The 24,962-nt window shown below is 36.9% G+C and overlaps 2 protein-coding genes and 1 non-coding gene across 3 annotated transcripts; 2 read left to right on the forward strand and 1 right to left on the reverse strand.

Moving 5' to 3' along the window:
* The first annotated feature begins 1,596 nt into the window (after positions 1 to 1,596).
* TRNAH-GUG (transfer RNA histidin (anticodon GUG)) lies at positions 1,597 to 1,668 on the forward strand. Its single transcript has one exon. It is a non-coding gene; the product is annotated as a tRNA-His (tRNA).
* A 104-nt stretch (positions 1,669 to 1,772) lies between these two features.
* LOC104894762 (DNA replication licensing factor MCM7) lies at positions 1,773 to 8,926 on the forward strand. The gene is made up of 15 exons (XM_010681076.3): positions 1,773 to 1,929; positions 2,029 to 2,096; positions 2,640 to 2,699; positions 2,782 to 3,005; positions 4,154 to 4,331; positions 4,549 to 4,671; positions 4,837 to 4,926; positions 5,093 to 5,235; positions 5,510 to 5,687; positions 6,177 to 6,368; positions 6,614 to 6,786; positions 6,890 to 7,093; positions 7,364 to 7,529; positions 7,952 to 8,173; positions 8,635 to 8,926. Exons 1-15 carry the CDS (start codon positions 1,884 to 1,886, stop codon positions 8,737 to 8,739), a joined length of 2,172 nt encoding a protein of 723 aa, XP_010679378.1. The 5' UTR covers positions 1,773 to 1,883; the 3' UTR covers positions 8,740 to 8,926.
* Positions 8,927 to 10,617: 1,691 nt separating this feature from the next.
* On the reverse strand, positions 10,618 to 23,226 carry LOC104894763 (vacuolar protein sorting-associated protein 51 homolog). Its single transcript, XM_010681077.4, has 20 exons — positions 22,765 to 23,226; positions 20,915 to 21,054; positions 20,254 to 20,308; positions 20,038 to 20,145; positions 18,739 to 18,837; positions 18,546 to 18,623; positions 17,745 to 17,822; positions 17,473 to 17,622; positions 16,521 to 16,621; positions 16,355 to 16,422; positions 15,690 to 15,763; positions 15,521 to 15,587; positions 15,240 to 15,358; positions 14,672 to 14,938; positions 14,444 to 14,560; positions 12,812 to 12,883; positions 12,662 to 12,712; positions 11,878 to 12,117; positions 11,625 to 11,801; positions 10,618 to 10,985 (listed from the first exon to the last, which is right to left on the reverse strand). The coding sequence occupies exons 1-20, from the start codon at positions 22,942 to 22,944 to the stop codon at positions 10,866 to 10,868; spliced, it is 2,361 nt and encodes a 786-aa protein (XP_010679379.2). The 5' UTR covers positions 22,945 to 23,226; the 3' UTR covers positions 10,618 to 10,865.
* Positions 23,227 to 24,962: the final 1,736 nt, after the last annotated feature.

The following is a 24,962-nucleotide window of genomic DNA, read 5'->3' on the forward strand; positions in this document are numbered from 1 at the left end:
GTTAATAACCCGGGACATGACCAAAAATTAGTTCTTATGCTAAAAGATAATGTTGGTAATTGGTGAATGTATGGTCATTTCCTTTATTTTTTATTTTTTGCTTTAGCTGCTAAACTATGAGTTTTTTATAAATTTTTTTTAGGTGTAACTTGGATTGGAATTTGTCTGCAGAAAGTAGGCTCACTTTTTGAAAAACATGAGATGAGACTTTTAAGTATTTAAGTATTAATTTAAGTGGAAATGCTACTCATTTGTCGCCAAATAGTACAAAGTTATTACTTTGTGGAGAATATTTGTAGTTTTTTTTAAAATATATATCATTGCTCTATATTCTCTAACGTAAAATATTTTGAAATCAATTTGTGCTTAATAAATGACGATATGCAACATAAATAACATGAAATGACAATATGATTAGTTTCACAAGTACTAATTGTAGTTACATAATAATGCACTCAAGAGAACATATGTAAGTTACAGGAAATATCAACAAGTTCCGAGCATTATGTTATCAACACATATAAATTAATATTAGATTTAAGTGATTAACCAATCATTAATGTTATACGAAAGCCAACATATTTAGATCATTAATGTGGTTACTTCGGTTTTGCTGCCGAAGAGACCTCGTAATTAGTGGCGGATGGGAACGAGTATGAGAACAAGTACGGGGATGAAAAACGCCAAAATCAAAATTTCGAAAACGGGTACGACATAGATTCGGCTAAAAGAAAAACAATTTACAATTTAGAATCCTTACATAAGTACTTCAAACTACAAAAAAGAACAACAACTAAGTTTAATGTTTGTAAAATGATAAATAAAAACATAATTCAAAACAGAAAAGAAAAGAAAACACAGAACCTACCATTCAAGCCACACGAACTACTCAACTAAAACTGCACGATTTCATATCATTTCCAATACATCTTTCCTACCATCATTAAATCAAGTATTCATCAAACTAAAACTCAATTACAAATGTCAACCCATTTAACTACTATTCAATTATCAATATTAATGTTATTCATTGGGATTGAAATAATTATTTTGAATATTTTTCATAAATACATAAATTTATTATTTAGTTGTCCGATTTGGTTTATTTAGGTAAGATATTAGTATATAAGACATGGGTTACAAAGTATATAACGTATATTTGTTTAGTTTATGTGTTTATGCCCTCTTGATAAACAGATGGGTAACCCGTTTAATAAACAGGTCAAATTATGGTTGAGTATTGTTGACCCGCTTAATAAACGGACCAGGTTAGGATTGAGGGTATTCGACATATTTACTCATAGACCCAACATAATTTTGACCGACACACCCCATTTACTTAAAAACTTTACATATAAACCATTTCCTCTTTATTTTACCCTACACAATAATTGCCTTTTGAAATTTTCAATATAAAACCTAATTTAGTCCCTTAATCTCTTCATTCTCTATTAATTTTTTTTTTTCAAAAAGAACCATAGACATGATTAAATTACCCTATTGGTTATCATAAAAGGCAAATGGGGCATATCTTAAAAATCTGCCACTTAGAAAATTTAATATAAGTATCAAATGCCTGGGTATGTAAACAACAAAGTGGCTGTAGTTTAGTGGTTAGAATTCCACGTTGTGGCCGTGGAGACCTGGGCTCGAATCCCAGCAGCCACATTTCTTTTTGCTATTTCCCCCACCATCATCAATCACCTTCATATCTTGCCACGTATACAACGCGCGCTTTTCTACCCTCTTCTGTTTTTCCCGCCAAAACTCCTTATACTTTTTCTCTCTCTCTCATCTTCTTCTTGTGCCGCCATTTCTACAACTTTTTCACTTTCTCTCTCCTCATTTGCTCTCTCTTCAATTTCTGCAACTTCTCTGTTAAAATGCAATCCATGAACTCCAGTGAAGTCGACTATGAACACGATCAAGGTAAATTCAACTTTTTCTCCATTTTCTCTCTCCTCTCTTTTTCTCGCTCTTATTCGTCTAATTTTTCTTTTTTTTTTTTATATATATTTGGAATTACAGGTCTTGCTAGAGATTTCCTCGTGAACTTCGCTGACATCCATGGCGAAGCGAAATACATGAACATCCTCGTAATTTTCTTTCTATCTAAATACGAATTTCTTCATGTTAGGGTTTATGTTCATTTCAGTAATGTGCTAGGGTTTTGATTTCAATTTTCTCAATGTTTATTAAGAATAATGATTCTTCTACTAATTTTGTTTCGTTGTTATCATATTCGATGAATTACTACAGTTTAGTGCTCATCTTGAGTTACCTTTTCTCGTTTCAGCAATTTCAGTAATGTGCTAGAGTTTTGATTTCAATTTTTCTCAATTTTCGTAAGAATAAATATTTTACTTAATTTTGTATTGTCGTAATCACATTTGATGAAGTACCTCAGGGCTCAGTTTAGTGTTCATCTTGAGTTAGGATTTTTTTTAAAAAAAATCTTTTCTCGTTTCAGCAATTTCAGTAATGTGCCAGAGTTTTGATTTCAATTTTTCTCAATTTTCGTAAGAATAATAGATATTCTACTAAGTTTGTTTCGTCGTAATCAAATTCGATGAATTACCTCAGTTAAGTGTTCATCTTGAGTTAGGATTTTGAATTTATTTTACCTTTTCTCGTTTCAGCAAGACGTGGCTAATCGGAAGACTCGAGCAATAGAGATAGAGCTGGAAGATTTGTACAATGTAAAAAAGATTTCTTTGTTGTTTTTCGGAATTAGTTTAACTATTTGATGTGTACAGACCATAACTTTGTTTTAAAATGTAGTATAAGGAATCAGACGATGAGTTTGTGAGGAAAGTAACTGAGAACACGAAGAGATATATTGGAATCTTTGCGGAGGCCATTGATGAACTTATGCCGGAGTCTACGGAGCCTTTTGTTGATGATGATCATGACATTCTGATGACTCAGAGGTCTGAAGAAGGGACTGAGAATGCTGATGGATCGGATCTTTTTCAGAAAATGCCAGCTGAAATTAAGCGGTTCTAGTAAGAAAGTTTTACTAAATGATTCCTCTTCTGCTTAATATGGCTTAGATAGTAAACCTGAATGCTTAGTTGTGCTAATATGAGTTTGTCCATTGCAACTGGAAGAAACTTTTAGTTATCAAATGTACAAAGAAGATACGTGTACTTTATCTTTTCTTTTAAATTTGACTTTTGCTGAGGCTGTATGAAATTACTAGTGAGGAAACATGAAAAAGGAAATGAGGGGATGCGTGTGAGCTTTGACGGGTTGAAAGATGAAAAAATTTCATAACTTTCCTTAAAAGAGTGTTTGGTGCTTGCACTTTATTTTGGATAGCAACATAAGAGGGAAAGGAAGATGAGGGAAAGAGGAGGAAGGGGGAGGTGAAAGAGAAGGACGGGGAAGATGGAGCTTCATTTACCTCCCTTCCTTCCCTCAATCCTTTATCCAAGCAACGGAACTTGTTTCCCTCCTTTTCCCTTCTTCCCTTTCTCTCTATATCCTTTCATCCAAACAAAGTGTTATGCTCGGATGAGTTCGAAACTTAATAAGAATTTTCTTTAAGGTTATGCACATAGATCAAGGAGTTCATACGAAGCAAAGTATATAGCTCTTGTTTTCCCCTAAAATGTAGTTCATGCCCATGTACAGGTCCTCTCTTGATCATGGAATCAATAAGAAGCAAAACAATTGAATAAGATTATAGCCCCCCCCCCCCCTTTGAGTTAGATTATTTGTAGGTCAACTTTGTCCCTCTGATGGCGACTTTACCTCCTTGAATTAGATTATTGGCCAAATTCAGGTCCTATCATGTTTAGATACAAAGCGCTTGTGAAGCTGCAGTTTTTGGTACTAATTGTCTTGTTCTTGTTTGTATTAGCTGAAGAAAAGTAAGATGCTGAGTTGATTTACCCCCCCCCCCTTTTCTCTCTCTCTCAGGGAGTCTCTCTATCTATGCTTGTGCGCGTATGACGTGGTAGTTGTTTTAGATACAAAAATTGCAGCTTGATGGTGTTCATTTTGGTAAACTGCATGCTAGTGTATTCCTTTCTTTCGTTTAGTACATATTAATGAGTGGTTGAATGTCTTTTCTTCTGTGGAAAGTGCCATAATGTGGTACTATCAGATAGCTTATGCTGTTTCCTAAAGCTCATTTAATTTGCTGTAGTGAGGTTTACATTCGAGCATCTTCGAAGGATCGGCCTTTTACTATTCGAGAGGTCAAGGCTTCCTACATCGGACAGCTTGTCAGAATATCAGGGATCGTGACTCGGTGTTCAGATGTTAAGCCTTTGATGCAGGTGGCGGTTTATACATGTGAGGATTGCGGTTTTGAGATATATCAGGTAACTTCACATGTGATTTTGGAACTGATTCATTAAAAGATGCATCTATGCTCTGTGACTGTAGAAGTAATAGCACTAGCTTCAATAGTATGCCTGTTTATGTATGATCCACAGTACTACTCCTTCCAAAAGTTGACTTTGATTTCTACATCTTATTGTAGACCTTAACTTCTTGCTTGGTGGTTTTTTCATCTTATCCGACTTTTTTGATGAACAGGAAGTAACAGCCAGAATCTTCATGCCCCTATTTGAATGTCCATCAAAACGTTGCAAAACAAACAACACCAAGGGAAACCTCATTCTTCAGCTGAGGGCATCAAAGTTCCTGAAATTTCAAGAGGTCACTGTGGACTTTGTTAACTCTATGATTGAATAAGCAGCTAAAACCTTGTATTTTGGTTAACCCGCTTTAAATCTTATAATGTAGATGTCTTTTCTTGTCTGCTTTTGATGGATTTTGGTCATTGCTCACTGGGTCTACTTTTGATGTCGTTGATTTCATCAGGCCAAGATGCAAGAGTTAGCTGAACATGTTCCAAAAGGGCACATCCCAAGATCCATGACAGTCCATCTTAGGGGTGAATTGACTAGAAAGGTTATGGATTTTCATATCAGCAGTAACCTTGTATGATTTTCTCTAAAAGAATGTGTGAGAGGTTTTCGCATAATTTTGAGTGGGGAGGATGCAGTTCTCTCAGTTTTCATTTGAGTGATCATTGCCCAGTAATCTGGTATTTACATTTCCTTGGTAAAATTTTCAGGTAGCACCTGGTGATGTTGTCGAATTATCGGGAATATTCCTGCCGATCCCTTACACTGGATTTCGAGCAATGCGAGCTGGCTTAGTGGCAGATACATACTTGGAAGCTATGTCTGTCACTCACTTCAAACGAAAATATGAAGAGTAAGATACTTTCACTATCCAGTAAAACTTAGTGCTATGACCTTGCTTCTACATACTCCTGTCAACCCTTCCCTTCCTCATTACTTAGTTCCAATAATCAGAAGAATCTAAAGTCAGTTTCGATACTTATTCACTTTGAATCGTACGAATTACTCTAACAGTTATCTTCTTTTCCTTGTTGTTGCACAAGATTTTGAAGAGATCTACAGTAATAGAACTTCTACAAGGAATTCTCTGAAAAACGGTTTAACTTTGGGCTCTTTCTTTGGGACAGGTATGAGCTGAGAAGTGAGGAGGAAGAACACATTGCCCGCTTATCTGAAGATGGGGAAATCTATAACAAGCTGTCGCGATCATTAGCTCCTGAAATTTTTGGGCATGAAGATGTTAAAAAGGCCCTACTTCTGCTTCTTTGTGGGGCTCCTCACAGGAAATTAAAAGACGGAATGCAAGTAAGCAGACAGAATTTTTTTGAGTACCTATTTATGTACATCTGACCCTCCTCTCCAACCTGGAGTTTCATAATAAGCATTGTAACTGATTATTGTTAACAAAATAAATCTATTGTATTAAGAGAAAAGCCTGCTTACATGTTGATATTATAGGACAAATCACTGAGTGAACCATTGAGTGGTCTGCTGTGATGCCTGCTTGAGTGACCCTCTTACAGTGTTTCTTTAATTTCTTTTGTTTTTGTGTCGTCCATTCTTCAAATCACACAGTTGCCTTGATAAATAGTTAGGTAGGATTAAGGCAGGTCTCATGGTTGGGGTTAGGGGCGGGGAAGCACAAAGTTCTTGATAATTGATAATATTTTATAAGACATGAATATGTATAAATTTCTGTTAAATATGTTGAATTCTAGAGTAATTGCCCTCACGTATTTAATTTCATATTATGATACCTGTAACTTGTAATAATATTATCTCTTTGGATTGCAGATTAGGGGAGATGTACATATTTGCTTAATGGGTGATCCTGGTGTTGCAAAAAGTCAGCTTTTGAAACACATTATAAATGTAGCACCAAGGGGTGTCTATACCACTGGGAAAGGAAGCAGTGGAGTTGGTCTAACAGCTGCTGTGCAGAGGGACCCAGTCACCAATGAAATGGTCCTTGAAGGCGGGGCACTGGTATAATACCTTTGCAAGTATCTATCGCTTGTTTGCTTGGTGAAAGTTGTATCATTTCATGAATTAAAAAAAATGCAGTTTTAAGATCATTTGTTAAGTTCCACACTCCTCTGTTGAAGAGTGTGCTCCATGACACTTTGAGCTGTTTGATCGGGTTGAAGCATTTATTGAAGTCTTAGTTCCAGTTAGATGATGTAGTATTCTTATAGCTTCTTCAAAATGCTGATTTACTGGCTTTCTGCCAGGTGCTAGCGGATATGGGTATATGTGCTATCGACGAGTTCGACAAGATGGAAGATTCAGATCGCACAGCAATACATGAAGTAATGGAACAGCAGACAGTAAGCATTGCCAAAGCTGGGATCACAACATCACTAAATGCAAGGACAGCAGTTCTTGCTGCTGCTAACCCTGCTTGGTAAAGTTACAAACCAGTTCATGCAAATACTTACAGCTTACCTTGTGGCCTAACAAGTAGTGTAAAATATCTTAGCTAAAACTCTTAATTTGGAATGTTTCAGGGGACGATATGATCTCCGGAGAACTCCAGCTGAAAATATTAATCTTCCTCCAGCCCTTTTGTCAAGATTTGATCTCCTATGGTTAATTTTAGACAAGGCAGACATGGATAATGATCTTGAATTAGCAAGGCATGTGGTCTATGTTCATCAAAACAAGGAATCTCCTGCTCTTGGCTTCACTCCTCTAGAACCATCTGTCCTTAGGTAAGACCTATCACTATTCTGTTCCTCAGCAAGCTTGTTTTCATGTATTTTTTTTCACCAGCTGGTTTTCCTAAAATTTATGTCTATGTGCTGTATGATAGATTGATACCTCTCCCTGTCAACTCTGTACAGTGAAATGGCATGAAACTTCGGTCTTTTCTTTTGCTTGATAATATTGACTCTGAGCTATCTTCTTTTCATATGTTTGAATATTGATGCCACTATAACAGTTCAAATATTGCACACCTTTAATCTTGGTTCTCATCTCAGGGCGTACATTGCATCTGCAAGAAAAGTGTCTCCTTCAGTTCCTAGGGAACTTGAGGAGTATATTGCTAGTGCATACTCTAGCATACGACAGGAAGAAGCTCGGTCAGATACTCCTCATTCCTATACAACTATCAGAACACTACTCAGCATTTTACGGTTATCAGCTGTAAGTCATCAAGCCATATTTCGGTTTGCTCTTTACTCATACAGTTTCTTCTTAATGTTTTCTCTCATCTGACTTTCCCCACTTTCAATATCACTTGCACATTTTTCTTTGTTTAGTCTCTTTGACTTTTTACTTTGCATTTATTGTTTCACTTGCTATGCAAACGATTTTTATGACTGTTCATGTTAAAACCGATCCCAGATTGTTTTGGGACTAAGGCTGTTGTTGTTGATATGGAATTGACTAGAGAAGTTTTAAAACTTTAGGTTGCTATCTGTGATTAGGTAACTACATTCTTTTCACAACTCTTGCTGGATCTAGGCCTTGAAAGGTTGAGGCAACAATATTGTTAGCTAGTTGGAAAGAAGTTGGATATAAAGAGTTTGTAATTCTCTTAATTGAGATTGATATGATGTCTGTAGGCACTCGCAAGACTCCGGTTTTCTAGTATTGTCGAACAAAGTGATGTTGATGAAGCACTTAGGTTGATGCAAATGTCAAAATTCTCCTTGTACTCCGATGATCGCCAGAAATCTGGCCTCGATGCTATATCTGATATTTATTCAATATTAAGAGATGAAGCTGCAAGGACTAACAAAATGGATATCAGCTATGCACATGCTCTCAACTGGATTTCCAGAAAGGTACCTTTCATTTTTTAACAAACCATATTTGAGTTATTGACTATAATGCATATTTTCCAGCATCCAAATTTGAGCTTGTTATCCAAATGTGAATGTTGACGAAGCTAATAATCACATCTGAATACTTTTTTCTATCAATTACTCCCTCCGTCCCAAAATATAGTTCCCATTTCTATTTCGGGAGTCAAATTTTAAAAACTGACCAAATATTCTTACTAGTGTATACAAAAAACATATTCATAAGGGGTCTTGTTAGATTCGTCACAATGTATAAATTCGTAATATCAACTTTTAATATTTTTTACTAATAAGAAATAGAAGATATCGTAGGTCAAAGGTACGTCTTGGAGACTGTGCAAAATGAAATGGGAACTATATTTTCTGACGGAGTACTTCATAGCATCTTATAGCATAGAATATTTTTCCCGTTACTGATTACTGTGGCCTCTAATCTATGACAGGGGTACAGTGAAGCCCAGTTAAAGGAATGTTTAGAAGAGTACGCATCCCTGAATGTGTGGCAGATTCATCCCAGCACCTTTGACATTCGATTTATTGATGCCTGAACATAGCAGAAATGTATTTATTATGTCGTGTAGACCATCATTACTCGTCAATCAAGCAGGGATTAGCTTTTGTTTGCCTGTCATGCTGGGTTGTAATTTTTATTAGTACTATTCGAGATGTGTAATTTTAAGGTAGAATTTGTTTACATACTTGACTGGGAAATCAATAGTTCGACTATTGAGAGCATGTGCATAGCTGATATCCATTTTGTTTGCCTGTCATGCTGGGTTGTAATAGCTCGCGCCTCCCCAGCCCCTCCTTCCCTCGCGCCTCCCCTTTTAAGCAAGGGAAGGGGAGGCGCGAGGGAAGGAGAGGCGCGAGGGAAGGAGGGGCTGGGGAGGGGGGTTGCCGGAAAGGGGCCTGCGAGGATTGTCGGGGAGGGGAAGGGGAGGGGTGGGGCTGGGTTGGGTGGTGTGTCTAGGGTTTGGGGGGTAGGGTTGGGGGTTGGGCTTGGGTTAGGAGAGTTTAGGGTTTAGTGAGGTGAATTAGGTTGACTTAGGGTTAATTAGGTTGATTTATGGCAAACTTGTAACAATCCGACTTGCGAGGATCCGGTTCACGCTAAAAATAGTGTGGAGCAGACCCAGGCACGTGACCCTATATTACTTTAACATACACTATATCACTTTAACATACACTATATCACTTTAACATACACTATATCATTGTAACATACACTATATCATTTTAACACACACTATATCACTTTAACATACATTATATCATTGTAACACACACTATATCATTTTAACACACACTATATCACTTTAACATACACTATATCACTGTAACATACACTATATCATTTTAATATACATTTTATCATTTTTAACATATATACTATATTATTTTAATATACACTATATCATTTTAATATACACTATATCATTTTAACATACACCATATCATATCAATATACACTATCATAAACTCACGTGATATGGATCGGGTGCACACTAATTAGTGTGCACCGGGTTTATATTAGTTTTTTTAAACTTGTAAATACAAGCTAACAGAATACTAATGTTCGTTAATAGTAAGGTTATCTGGTGAATTTTGTTAAAAGTCAGAGGTATATGGTGAATTTTGAAAAAAGTTGGGGTATTTGGTGAATAAATTTTTTCCGTCAAGGGTATTTGGTGAAAAAACCATTTTTCTTATTGTAGTTGTTTTTCTAGTTATAATTTTTCTAATCCGACCTGATTGTTTTTAAAATAAGCACTAAAGTGTTTATATAAGTTGAACTAAATGCACCCTAAGTGTGCATATAACATACTTATCTATCATAAGCATGGTAAATCATTTGATGAAGGCTCATTTAACATCATTGAGAAGATGGGATTTGGGTTGGGACATGTTCAACTCGTTTATTATTAATCTGAACACGACCCGACCTGATCTGTTAATCAGCCCTACAAGCAATGAAACTTTTTACTCTGACATTTAAGTTTTTAGTTTTTCACGCAACCATTGAGCCAAGTGACCCAAGTTCATGAGCCCTAAACTTTCCATTTTATCCATCGTCTACATAAACTCAAGCCAACTTGTAGTCAGATATTTTGATTTGGAATGTTTTGTAGAAGAATTAGACTACTATTTTAATATTTATCATTTTACTAACTAAAATGGGCTTAAAGAAACACGAGTTAAAAATAATAATGAAAACTCTTGATAAGTTTGAGACCAACTCAAAACCCGCCAGGCCCACTAGATCTGAATAAGGGTCCAGATTTTTTAAGACCCTGTGGATATGAGTCCAAATCAAATATACAAGTCTAGGTCTGGTTGGACCTACCGCAGACCCAACCAAGGATCAAGTTTCTCTAACCAATCTATCTACACAAGAAACGCGCCATAATGTACCACTCCTAAGGGTATAGAAGAACAACTGGTCCTTTCTATTTAAGGTTTACATATACTTTAAAACCTTAGTTACCAGCCAAAAGATAATGCTGTTCAAGCTGATAACAATGTCCAACCAGACCAAGATTGCATTACAAAATCTGATATCTTGGTATTGACAACATTACAAATTTGATCCTTGATGATGCACTGTTCTCGTATATATGGGAGATCAATAAAAGAGTCTTTACATGTATCAATTGCTACAAAAGAGAGTTCAAAATCATTGACTGGTAGATGTTTGTTGCTTGGGTTTTTCCAACTTTACTTGTACAAGTCTGTCTAAAACAGCAGGCTCTAAAGGAGTTGGATCCATACAACGGTCTACAGCAGCAACAATTACCTGAAAAGTCGAGCAAATAGCTGATTAGATTCATAATATATGAACACTGGCACATTGATAAAACTTGTGCTTCATAGCTGGATACTAGATTAGACAACAATTATATGTTAGGAGAGCCGGATAAGAACGCCAGTTTCCAGATTCTCCCTCAGTCTGGAATTTATACACATATTGGATGTCCTAAAAATGTTGTCACATTTGCTAAAATTAATAGCCTTCCTTCAAATAAGCAATGGGAAGAGGATGGTAATAACACATTACTCCGTTCACAATAACCTGAACAATTTTCTTGGCACTAGGAACAAGAAAGAGTAGTTAATTGATAGATTGAAAAAGTGCACCCCTGCCATACGAGAGAGAAAGAGAACAAACAAACCCAAATAGGATGGTAATAACTTATTGTGAAACACTGCCTTTATAGTATGCGTTAAAACCTATTGAGAAACACAGAGAGTATAGAGGATATATATGTAAGATCATTTCATATCCTTTGCTCTAAGAGGAAGACAATGTGACAAGTGACAACTAATCCCTGACGAAGGGCTTATATCGTAAATGATTCTGTAAGAAAATTCCGGAATTTCATATGGGTCAAACAAAGATATCATTGCCACAAGACAACATAAAAAGTTGCCATACCTCATCGAGTAAAAAGTCAACAGCAGCTTCATCTTCCACACTATCCTTTATAGAATTCCTTAAGAACTGTGTGTCCAACTGGATCTGCTGAAATCCACTCCGATTGAAAGTCTGCAATCGGACAAATTCCTGCAGACTTTTCAGGCAAAGCTTCACTATTGTGGTGAGGACAGAATCCTGAAACATACAATACCCAGACGTAAGCTGTAAGTTAGCAACAGCTGTATCAGCCATACAATTGCCCAGGTTTTACCTGTGTGGCATCAACTTTGGTGAATATTTCCATTTTCTGTTTGAATAATTTGGCTAAATGGGTCTCAAGCAGCTGACTCCTCGCCTTTTGAGTGTTGGACCGAGCTAGCAGCCTGTCATCACGCAACGGATTGCTACGTGAAGAAGTTGTGCTGCCATTGCTCATGCTATCAGCACGGCGATGTTTACGAGTAGGCCCCTCAGGTAATAGTTGTTTCACTTCAGAAAGCACTCCTTCCAACTGCACAAAAAAGAAATTCACACCATGGAAGTGAGTATGTACTCCCTCCTTTATTTTTGGACAAAAAACATGTCTTTATACAGCAATACAGCCTAACTGCATTTCCAAAAATTAGATATCAGAACACCAACAGTGGCATTGAACCACCTTGTGTTCAGCAGGTCTGGCTTCAACCCTAATGGTCCACCTTTTCTATAAGTTGAGAAAAAGTTGGGGTGCCAGCTAGTTTTGTTTTGGGCTATGGTTATGGAGTGGTTGTATGGGAATTCAAGTGCTAACACTTTATGCTTAATACAATCTAAGCCTGAACTGAGCTGGGCTGACCGGATGAATGAAGCCAAGGCTACCAAAAAATTATACCCCCAACTGTGGAGGTGAAGATGTGCAGTGTTATCCCTTGTCACTAGCAAGCCTATACCCTCATCCGCAAAGAATCCAACCTCATATAGGCCACAAAGAATTGCACAAAGCCACAAATATTTCAACTCCACTATTGTTTGAAGTACACCTTCAAAATTGACAAGATTAGAAAAAGAAAACAAACCTCTTGAAGAAATAAATCAACAAACATATGCACTTCTCTGGGCTCCTTGTGCTGTAAGAATCACCACAAGGTAAGTATCAGATTCATTATAAGCACACTAAAGCAATCATACATGAAAATAAAATGCAGGCAACCTAAACACTTACTAACCTTGATCCAATTGGGTGTGGTAAACCGCTTTTTCAGGAGAACGGAAACTCTCTGTGTTTTCATGTTTATATACTGGGAGGATAAAAGAGGGGGAAGGTGAATTATTAGACAGATATTTCAGTAAGACAATGAACAAGAGAAATCATGATAATAGGGCATATGAAGGACCATGGAAAGACAAAACCCACTAATTTCAGTGGAATAGTTTTCTGCATTAAACTTTTCCATCAGGGGTTGAGAGGGGATACGTGTTACAAAGTTTCTATAATGATAACACAAATGAAACACCATGTAGAATCAGACACATATACTCCCCCCCCCCCCCCCCAAACCCAAAACGAAAAAATACAGACATGCTTATAGTTATAGGTGCTTATAGTTGCATACATTCTTTTCTTATAGAAAAAATTATTTGTTAAAGCCAAATTCACATAAGCTCCAGCGTTTCGTTGTTGAAGTGCATGTTATGACTCAATGGATGCGAAGGCAGATTGGTGTATGCAGGGATAGGTGAATGAGAGAGGGCCAATGTTATGAGAGTTGCAAAGCTAAGTATGTATATATCAGATTGGTTTGGCCTATAGAATCTACCACATATCAGAGCCTAACAGTAAAGATCAATCAATCAAGCCATTAGGCTAAAGTTGAACAGATGACATCAGTTTGACAGAACCCCATACCTACACCGCCCAACCCAACTCCAAACAGACGCCATTACATGATTAGTAAGTCTCGTATAAAACTGTCTTACAATAAAATTATGATAAAACCACCTCACTTTGTTCCCTAAAAGGGTCACTTTGTTCCCTAAAAGAGTCACTTTGTTCCCTAAAAGGGTCACTTTTGATAATGGGTCACCTAATATCTTAAAAAGGTCGTTTTTACTATAAGTGACCCCTTTAGAATTTCAAGTTACCATAAATCATGGTACTGAGATTTTGTATTACATGATTATTTACATCTTAACAAGAGTTTATACCAACAATGACACCGAGTTTCTGTCACATGCAACAGTAGCGTGTTCACAGCATCCTTGACCACCATGTCATGTAGCAACCTTCACATCTCCCCCTCCCCTCCTTCCCTCCCTCCCTCCCTCCCTCCCCTCTCTCTCTCTCTCTCTCTCTCTCTCTCTCCCTTCCTATGTTTGTTGCATATGCAAGTTCCTAATTAGGCAGAAAGGTAAAGACAAGAGTTCATAACTTAAAACAATGCTCCCACTCCTAATAAATTTCACTAGTGAATGTGAAACCCTATGCAGCTGGATTAATCAAAGTAGTGAACTCCACATATTGGCGGGTTTAATTAATGAAAGAGAAAGGTAAAGAGTATAATGTATAAGTCAAGAATCCTGCTCCTACTCTTAAAAAGTAACGTCTCAAAGCCAACTGAAAATCTAAAATGCCGTTAGCAAAGCACATTATCAAACCCCTACTAGCTAAGAAACGAGATCAGCACACTTCTCCCCCTTTTCCATTTTTTCAGCCACTGCCCCTTTTTTGGTTAAGCCGCTGCCGTTTGTATCAGAGATTTACAAAAATGAGCTCAAAATTATAAAGCACCATGAGGACTCTAATTGTAGTGAAATGAAAGCTATTTTATGATATTAAATGATTAGAAAGAAAAACCTACAAGGTGCAGAAATTTTTCAGCAGCTGATCGATATATTCGGCAAATTTCTGCAGGAACAAATGCAGGGCCACTCTCATACCCCCGAACACCACCGCTAGAAAATGAAGTTGCAATTTCCTAAACAAATCAATAGTTATAGGTCATCCCACACGATAGAAAGAGAATTGAAGAATACAAATACACAAAACAATTTTAAACAGACAATATCAAGAACTCAGTGGTGCTTGCCTCAGTGATTCTTGGGATGGCATTTTGATCTATGAAAACCGAGAGCTGAGCCAGAACAAGAACAAGACCCGCAACAGTCTTGTCTCCTTGCATGCTATCATGGAAAACTAGATCTTGACTAGTAGGATTGTTTTTTCCCGAAAGCAATAGAAAGCGATTATACAGTGTTCTGAAGAAGGCTTGAAATCCTTCTTGAACCCAATCAATGACCAAATCTCTCAGGCTATTTAGCAGTGGCAGGCTGTCATCCAGGAGTTGGCGGAAGTCCTATAGGAAAACACAGTGCGTATGATAAATCAACATAAATGAAAAAGCAAGAAAGACTGCTTTCAAGTTCCAAAAAATCCCAGGCAATCCTACAGTGAGATTATTGACAAAGGGAAGCAAAGATTCGATAGCCTATGAAATTATGGCCGTGGTATGGAAAACGGAAGCTAAAAGGATGTAATGTAAGGGCAGATTAAAAGCATTATTGTACAAGACATAAATGTTGGGGTAAGTACTGCTATTCTTAGTTCATCTAACGTTTATGGCATTATGCACACATAAAAAGGCAGACAAATATTACCAACAAGACACCCATGCTCCCCTGTATGACTGCCTTCTTGCTGGCCTCCAGTATAGCCTGCAAAGGATGCTCTTCTTTCACAGTTTCCTTTTGGTTAATTTGAATTTTCATCAGTGAATCTGCAATTTCAAAATGCGTTATACATAACCCATAAAGCAACAAAATCATTATAAAATTGAAAACTATAATATTGTTTTTGTTGTCACACACTCACACCAAAGTAATTGAACAGGTCAAGCTCACACATTTTTTTAAAAGGAACAAAAATGAACAGGAATTACCAGATATATCCTGCAAAAGATGAGAGAAGGCGCCAGTAATATACTGCTTGACGGCATGGTTGGCAGCCTGATCATGAGAACATAACCTTAACATGAATATTAACAAGCATTACATAGGCTGTCATATTCCAAAGTGCCAAGTAAATGTGAAGGTGCAAGGAAAAAAAACCTCCAAACAAACATCAGCAACAGATGCTTCAGGTAGTACTTCATCCATCATAAGCACATCAGCCCAAACAAGTTCTGAACAGGTAAAAAGAAAAAATTGTTTTAACATAGACACCTTTAAGGGAAAAATTAAATATCCAGTATCTGTAACATTTAAGGAGTTTGATCCACAGCTCCTACAATTTTTTACCCACAGATGTAGCATATAAGTGACTGTGGTGTCTGAATTTTGTAATACCCATAGGCCATAACAAGATCAGCTCATTTAAGAGCAACTTTATAGATTATGATGAAATAATCACTATATGCATATCCCATGAGCTGTAGACTTTGGCTTTACAAACAATGTTACTCTCCCTGCAAAGGAAATCTGCTACATGCCTTTTGTCAGAAAGGTGATGAGGGTCCCAGTGGTAGCATATTGGTAGTCCTATATCTTCAGGCAGGTAGAATCAGAACCCATGAGATTCTATTAGCCACAATTGTACACAGGCCTTAAGCCCGTAAGGCCACATGATTCTTTTCGTTCCTTACTTCGATATACAAATAATCAAGAAAGCAGAACGCATAAACATCTGTATAAATAAAAAATTGTCCTCCAAAAGTACAGCCAGATATCATGAACAAAGTCAACATTTGGATATAATCAATAGAAATGGAACTCACTGAGCAAGTCCAACAACTGTGCTGAAGAAATTTGACTCTTTATGTGTGTATCAACGGATTCAAAGTGTCTGAAGTAACAGCAACATAGTAATCAATCATCAGACAGAGATTAAGCTTCACATGCAATCAAATGAATATAATGAACGAGAATCAAACTTCAGATTACTTGATAACAAGATCATGAGAGATTCTAATAAGTTGCTGCTCTGAATTGGGAAATATAACTCGGTAAGCACGCACAGCCTCCACCAACTCACGAGTTGAAACCTGGAAGTAGAATGGTCAAGTAACTTTAAACATACAATGAAATACTTTGCAAACAAGGAAACACATGAAAACAAGGAAATATGTATTCAGCAGCATATGTGCACAAGGGGGCTCAGTACTACAAATTTAATGAAATGAACGAATATAGACATTAAGAAATGCCAAACATAAACTATTGAGCTTTCTAGAATCAGACAGAAATGAAGTACATGCATGTCAATCCAAAGCAGCTACAATATAAAGTACCAAACACCAGGATTCTTTCAAGAGGGGCGAATTAATAAAGGGTCATCTCCACATCTATGCTCATGCTTCAACCTTCACACAATGATCTAACATGTTGAGCAAGCAGTGTCATACAGTATAATTTCAAATATGAGCCAGGAAGTAGTACTGGAAAATCCATAGACTTCAATGGCCATATCTCTCCAGCAGAACCCATCTTTCAATCACCCACAATGGGCTTCATTACATGCTCTTAAGTGATGGCTGCTCTTTCTTAAATATTCACCAAAGAGTACAAAATGCCATAACAGAATTCAACTGTTTTATTCACAAGTTCAGCAGTTAAAACTAGTTACGCAGCCATCCAATTGACCAGATTAAGTAAGATCATAGTCAAAGGGCATAGCAACAAAGGGGATCAGCCATCACAGTAAGTGTTATGACCCAGGTGTGTACTCAGGGGACTCTATATTATCAAACATTACCACAGGACTCAGCAATTTAGGAAGACATGATGGTCCATGACTAAAAGATCACACTTAATATATGTGAGTGATGAGTATCAAACTACTGTTGTTCTGATCAGTCCAAAATGTTCGTTCTACGGAAGAAAACTCATTGCCTACCTCATGAGCAGCAGGGATGTGATTAGGTAATTCTTGTTTTGCAGAATCATCTGGTTTTGCAGAAAAACCAATTTTTCCATCAAGGTGGAGTTGCACGTCACCAAGAGATTGCTCCAACTTTTCAAATAATTGGTCTTTTAGGTTGTCCACCTGTCAACAAATATTTAAAGAGACTATTCATTTAAGTGTAATAAACCATTCTGCACATATTTGAATTCTAGATATGTCAACATGTATTATAGCTGATATAGGAACAGAGTTGAAGGACACACCGGGAAATCTAGCTGCTTGAGAAGCATTACAGCCTCAGCTCTAACTTGGATGGATTCCGAATCTGAAAACAGCTTTCCCTGAGGAAGAAAGAGCATAAGATTATGAAGTCCTCATCTGTTCTATGTCAAGGATAGCCAATAATACATGTAATAACTATATAATGAGCAGTTGCGCCTTTTTCTTATTTTCACCCCCTTCTTTTTGGTCCAAGTCAGCTCTCCTTTGGGAAGCAGGGGGCTTAAGCAAACAAGGTAGCACTAGAAGCATGTGTATACGCCAACATTCTCACTAATAGTAATATTTCAAAAATATGTCAGCCACCAACAGATAATCACAAATCACAACCTCCTACCTGAAATGCTACTTTACGGATAGATTACCACAGCATAAGCAGAGCATCAATAGCAGCAGGCTTAAACAATAAGAAAAACCCTAGTTCTTCTTTTCTTTCTTTTATAAGAAAAAATATTAATGTAGAAAACAAATGGAACGAAAAGGTGCAACAAAAGGACAAGCTACCCTCAGTAGAGGATAGGGGGCGGAAATTAATTAGTGGGTACTACAAATCAACAGTTCCTATTGAGGAAAAAAATTTCCACACTACGTGCTTGAACTGATCCTGATTTCAGATTCTCTAACCTTAATCAAATTTTCTTCGTTGAATAAACTAACGGCCTAAATTACCTTCCTATAGGATCAACCAGCTTTACCTCCATCCTATTAGAACTCGTGAGTTAGGTCCCTCCAACGCCTGTACGCTAAAAAGATCTTACTCAGAGAGTCAGAATGGACTGACTTACCTGTAGATTCTTAATTATGATGCTCACTGCCTCTTCAGATGCTTTCTTACAATCTTGGAATGATGAGTCTCCATATGCCTGATGCAAAAAGGAAATAATGATAAATTTAAGGAATTCAGCTTCACTTGTAAACAAGAATCACAAATATCACGTAGATTTTTTAGACCTAAAGTGCTCAGTGCTGAGGGAAAACCTTGAAGATAGGCATTGCTCCAGTGTAGAACTTGACTGCATCAGTATAAGCTTCGGATTTAATGCACTTCCCGAGCCTTTCAGGTAAATCATATATGAACTGTTCTATTTCAAACATGTCAAAAATCAGCCAACTTTGCTAAAACTACGAATTTGTGAAACCAGCATACAACAATATGTATAGACAACTGAAACAATAAACAATGGATTATTAGCAAAAAATAGTAATGATAAAAAAAATACATATATAATTCATTTACATTCATAGATGTCTAGCAATTCAGAAATTATGAGGAATTAATACCTTGTAGCTCTATTACATAAAATATACAGAGTGCTTAGTCACACTCACACAAAGGTGACTTCTAGGCTCTAGCATACAACTAGACGTAGCCAGGTAGGCACAAAAGGTGGAGATATACGAATATAATCCCTACTCCAACTACTAAAGTTAGGATAGTTGGATTCCTCAATAGACCTCCTATAACATCACATAAAATCAAACCATCACCAACCAAGGTAGATATGGGAAGACTATAACCATAAATCATTTTGAAATAAGTAAGTAATAAAGGACTATATTAGAAAGATAATGCTTTCCATGTGCAAAGTAAGGGCTAAAGACAAAAGGACTCATGCCCATAAGCTATTGTAGTGCAATAAAATTACGATAAAAGAAGTCTAGCAACCCTCACAAGCTAAAACTTGACTCCAGCCATACAAAAGCCTCCAGAATTGGAACTCGAGTCTTGAAACTTTGGTGAGGGAATGGCGGGATGCTATACCCTAAAAAATCCATCGAATACTCTCTTTCCAAAAGCAACATCAAATTGCCAATGGAAACATCTTGGACACTCTGTAAAACAACCTTTGTTTATCCTTCTTTCCAAACAAAAAGAGAATCTATTACAACAAGGATCGATTAGCTCATATCATACAAGCCTACAAGGCTAATGATAAGTGCCAAAGCGAAAGCACAAAAGATCCCGAAGACAGAAGGGGAGAATTAACAGACACTTCTTCCTTAAGGCACAAACTGCTATGACGAGGCGATGAAAAGTTCCTTCTCTTTTTTCTTTTTTCTTTTTTTTTTTTTTTTGAGCGAAAGTCCCTTCTCTTAAGAAGCTCGGTTAGGTTCTTCACTTTGACCACCCAAGCACAAGTTCTAATTGAGAAAAAAAAAAATAATCTAAGCATAGCTTTGTTCTTCCAAATATCAAAAGAAGAGGAAAATCCAGGCGAAATTAATCATAAATTCTCATTGGCACAGAATAAATAGGTGAGTCACCCACTTAAATACCTGGATTTTGCGTAGAAGATTTCGAGTGCGGTGCAGCTTTTCTATATGTTCTCTTTTCTCAAAAAGTGAAGTGTTGACCCCATCACTCCTAGATTGCACGGATAATATCTGCAACATGATCAAGTTGGAAAACAAATAAAGAGATAACTATTTACTTTGATAAAAGATTACTGAACATATGCCCTCAATTTTGGTCAATCAAAACTAGTTAATTACCTTCTCAAGTAGTTGTTCCATATTTGTTTCCATGCCCACAATATTGCTATTCATCCTATAGGATTATTAAAAAAAACAAAAACAAAAAATCAGTGTAAAAAACATAAAACAAATACTTTGTAAACAAGGTATTACAAACCACAAGTATAGCCATAGAAAACTATGGTTTACAAGTCCATTAAGATCCTGTGTCCCATTCCATGTCTTATCATGTGTCCCAACCCATTCTTTTGACACATCACCAACTTTTAATGTGTCAGAAAGTTAAGGATTTGGGACACAAGATGGGTCACAAAATGGGACTTGAGACCTCAACTACTGCAAATCTATAAACAATTACAATGTAAACAAGAAATTATGAACCACAAGCATAGCCAAAGAAAATTATCGTAGCCAGGTCTATAACGAGAAAATTGGGATGCACGACTATATACGCGTGCAAGCTCAAGCACTTGCATAGCCTGATAGCAGAGGTCAGCAGAACACTGGACAAAGAAATAGAAACAGAATAGCAGAAAACACAAGACAGAAACAACATGTGAAACAAAGACACAAGGGTCTATGAAGTTCAGTACACATCAAAATACAATCAATTATCAAACCCCTAGCAGCCAGCACTTAACATCCAGATGATCATATTGCTTATGATAGCACAACTTGCCTTTTTATTGTCTCTGTGGCACTAATAAACTTGTTGTAGTTCTCATACACTAACATTTGCAAATCAGTGTCCAGATTTTTTATCTCAGCTGCCATTTCGACATGTCGTTGAAGTAGTGTCTCTAAGTTGGACTTTTGCACCTGTGAATGGCATTTAGAGTAGTCAACAAGAATAAGTAGAAACGATTAGATTAAAAAAAAGTACATCCTGATAATAGCAATTTTGGGAAAATATTCCATAGTGTAAGTTAAAGATTACAACCACAACAAGAGCAAAGCTATTTCTTCTAACCATAAGCATCGAAAGAAAAATGAGTCAAAAGAAGGCTAACATTAGTTAAGCGGATTAATCTGATGGTGGTATAAGTAAGTTGCACCTTAAAGACAAACTACGTAGTTAACTTTGTGATTTCCAACAGAAAGGGTATACTTACAATAATAAACCAAGAAAAACTTTGGCTCGCATGGTGGTTGGTTCGTTTACTGTAATGACAGAACCTTCAGCAATCAAGCCAAGCATCTAGTAAGGACTCGCGAACTTGATGCAAGATTCATTCCGAAGCATCTCATTCTTATTTAAGGCTACAAAGGCTAGAACTTTGTTAAGCAATTCATTGCTTGTGTCAGATGTCAATAGCACAGTCAATGAATAGGATGCACCTTATCACTCTTTCCTCACCAACATCATAATACACATTGATTTGTGGCAACAAGAAAACACCAAGAACCCTAAGGCAGGGATTCTCATTAAAAAAAACTACATGCCACAGCAACTTCTCCGCATCTTTGCAAGACCTCTCCCCCTTTTTCTCACTGTCTCCATTTCTTGTCTCAGTCCCCCTTGTCCCCTTCCTTTCACAACGCCTATTGTCCAAGGGCATAATGTCCATACGTAAATGGAACACACCCCTCCTCATGGAATCTAATTTTCTATCCACATGATGCCTATGGCCCTATATGTTAAAGGAACCAAACATTCAAGCATCAGATTTCTCTCATAGAAGAAGCAGGCAAACTAAGAGCCTCTTCTTATTACTCCTACCACCTTACGAGCATGCTTGGATAGAGGATAATGCATTAATGAGGTAATGTGAACAAAATGAGGAACTCGTAAATAAATTTAGGTGGTGATAGAAGATACCATGCAAGGGGAATTATTAGTTTATTACCTTCCTTTTTTTTTTGGGGGGGGGGGGGGATGAGGGTAAAATTGCTCCCCTCCATACACAATCATTGCCTCATCCCATCAACTACCTCCGCCTTCGACCTTCATTCTCTCATCGTTTCCTTCTATTACCCCCTAAATGCATTACCCCCTATCAAAGCATATGCCTTAATACATAAGAACGACCCAAGTAACAAGATTTATATGCAACTTATAAATATGTGTCAAACCCCACCAGACTCTCCATGGGAGTGATCAAAACTAAGCCAAGCATACCACGAATCTCCCACGAGTGAAGCGATCGATGATCACTTAACAACCTACACCTCTCATCCCAATTCCTTCTTCTATTCTCCCCCCCCCCCCCCCCCATAAAAGCCACCACCATATATCTAACTCCCATTTACAATAAACTAGAAAACTCAGCTCTCTTCCCAGTGCCAGCTAAAATACCCCAAACTAACTCCAAATCTTCAACCCTTTAATCAACAATTCCGAAAATTAAATCACTAACAAAGAGAACAACTACAATAAAATCATTTGCATCATCAACTCAAACTGCATCCAGTAACTCGAAAAATACATGTAAATCATACAGAATTTCATCAATATATCAGCTGAATAGAAAAAAATTGAACATAAAAAAACGAAAACAAAGAATAAAAAAAAGAGGAGAGAGAAAGTACCAAGAGATTCATATAGTGGTCAGGATCAAACGAAGGTGAATTAATGGTATCAAGTGTAGCATACTTTGAAGAAACTGCATTTGAATTAGTTACTGAAGATTGATCCGTTGAATAAAAGCTAGATAACAGATCTCTCATTCTCTTCGCTTTATCGTCCAATGGCGCATCATCTGCCGCCATTTTTCTACAATTAATTTGAATTTATCGAGATCGAATTTCGAATTTGATTAAGTAATTCTGGAAAAATGTAGAGATTTTTCTTCAATTTTGGATGATGAATTTGAAGGTTGAGTGTGATAAATGCTGGGAAATTTGGGAGCTAAATTGACTCTAACTGATAATTTCAGGTTTTTGATCTTGTAAAGAGGAAAGAGAAATGAAAATTGTTGTTTGTGAGTTTGTGACTTTGTGTTACGACTTACGACGCCGTTTAGAAAGTGATGTGGTTTGGGTTTAAATTGGGCTAATACATTGGTTGCTATTACATTCGTAGTCTTTGAAAGATGAGAAAGAACTCATTATATAGCATCTACGTCGAGAAATCAAGTATATGTCATTTGTTTGATGCGGCATGGATCCTAGTTAGTTAAGGCCTTAAGGGTAGTTGATGAATCAAGTAGATAGGTAGTTTGGCATTACACTTGCAACAATTATGTCGATCTATCTACAAGTCTCATATTCTTTTAATTTTTCTATTTGGATTTAAGCGATCAACTTACAATGTCGATTTTTTATATGTATACTTCTTCTTTTTTTAAAGCATTGGAGCATGGCACAATAATTTAGGAGAGAGATATAAAAATATATAGAGGGAGACCTCATGTTTTAGGAGGGAGAAATATATAAAATTTGTCATAAATGCCAATGTTGCAAATATTTAAAAGTTCTTATATGGAAAATGTTGCAAATAAAAAAACAAAGGAAGTACTATGTGTTTGTCATTACTCATTAATAGTTTGCTTCAAATAGGGATTGGGATTGGACGATGCTAAAGTTAGGAATTAGGGTTTCATTGTGCTCTTTATCTTATTTGGAAATATGAACACGTCTGTACTTTATTCAAATGATGATTCAATTCGTCTGCATGGAATAATACTGTAATATCCCTTAATAATATTGCTTTAAAAGGATTTAGCATGCTACTCATTCCAACGAGATGCATTTTTGTTTTAGGGATCTCATTTCCTTAGTTACTCTACAATTAAGCGTACTTGGCTGGGAGTAATCTAGAGATGGGTGACCTATTGGGAAGTTCTCAGTTGTTGGCCCTGGATGCGCATTGGTGACGATACACTAAACTTTATATGGGGTCGGGGTGTTACAAATGATATTAGAGCAATCCTACGACCGCGTGCTGATCGTGTGGATAATTAATTCAAGTTTAGTCGACTAGTGGGGGAGGATTATGAGGCTATTCACCGGCTGCGTGTTGAATATGTGATTAGTTTCCAGGCTGTGGCGACCCACAAGTCGTATGCCAAATATGTGGAGTCCTCAGGCGCAACGAGGGCATTGTTGTACTCAAGTGACGGTATATGTAATACCCCTCATGATTGCTTTACAACGATTTAGCATGCTACTCATTCCAACAAGATGCATCTTTCTTTTAGGGAGCTCATTTCCTTAGTTACTCTACAGTTAAGCGTACATGGCTGTGAGTAGTCTAGGAATAGGTGACCTCCTAAAAAGTTTCTCAGGGTGTGCATGACAAAATGTGCCGGAAGAAATTGTGTTGGTTATTGAGGACATTTGTTGGCCCTGGATATGCATTGGTGACGATAGACTCGACTCTTTATAGGTCGGGGTGTTACAAATACAACTAATTAATGTAGAGGTTGTAATCATCATTAAAGTTGAATATATACAAGGTAGTAAGTGACAACACTTCCTAAACAATTATGACTCCATGCATGCTTGTTATTGTAGTGAAAATTAGTATCCATAAGTTACAACCTAAAGGTTGTGAGATTAAATCGCACTAGAGGCACTTTAAAGGTAGGAGATTTCCTTTATCCCTGGTTTGCAACCCACTACGAAGGGATCTTTGGACCTTGCTTATGCAACTGGAACAAGTTGACCATTGTGAAAATCTGGTCCAACAAGACACTATTCTCATAATAAAAGAAACACTCCTGAAGTCTATAGCCTTAAGTAAGGTCAATTAAATTTAAGTTGATAAAGTATTACGGTATTGATCC

Source organism: Beta vulgaris, chromosome 5, assembly GCF_026745355.1.
Source record: "Beta vulgaris subsp. vulgaris cultivar EL10 chromosome 5, EL10.2, whole genome shotgun sequence".
Lineage (NCBI taxonomy): Eukaryota > Viridiplantae > Streptophyta > Magnoliopsida > Caryophyllales > Amaranthaceae > Beta > Beta vulgaris.

What these genes read in the sequence shown, in the direction of transcription:
- LOC104894763 (XM_010681077.4), bottom strand. Translation starts at nt 22,944, where the DNA reads ATGGCGGCAGATGATGCGCCATTGGACGATAAAGCGAAGAGAATGAGA. An exon ending in ACCACTATATGAATCTCTTG is followed by an intron (nt 21,055 to 22,764) that starts GTACTTTCTCTC and finishes TGCCATTCACAG; the next exon opens with GTGCAAAAGTCCAACTTAGA. An exon ending in GGAGCATGGGTGTCTTGTTG is followed by an intron (nt 14,939 to 15,239) that starts GTAATATTTGTC and finishes GTTTTCCTATAG; the next exon opens with GACTTCCGCCAACTCCTGGA.
- LOC104894762 (XM_010681076.3), top strand. Translation starts at nt 1,884, where the DNA reads ATGCAATCCATGAACTCCAGTGAAGTCGACTATGAACACGATCAAG. An exon ending in AGTTCCTGAAATTTCAAGAG is followed by an intron (nt 4,672 to 4,836) that starts GTCACTGTGGAC and finishes TGATTTCATCAG; the next exon opens with GCCAAGATGCAAGAGTTAGC. An exon ending in GGGGTGAATTGACTAGAAAG is followed by an intron (nt 4,927 to 5,092) that starts GTTATGGATTTT and finishes TAAAATTTTCAG; the next exon opens with GTAGCACCTGGTGATGTTGT.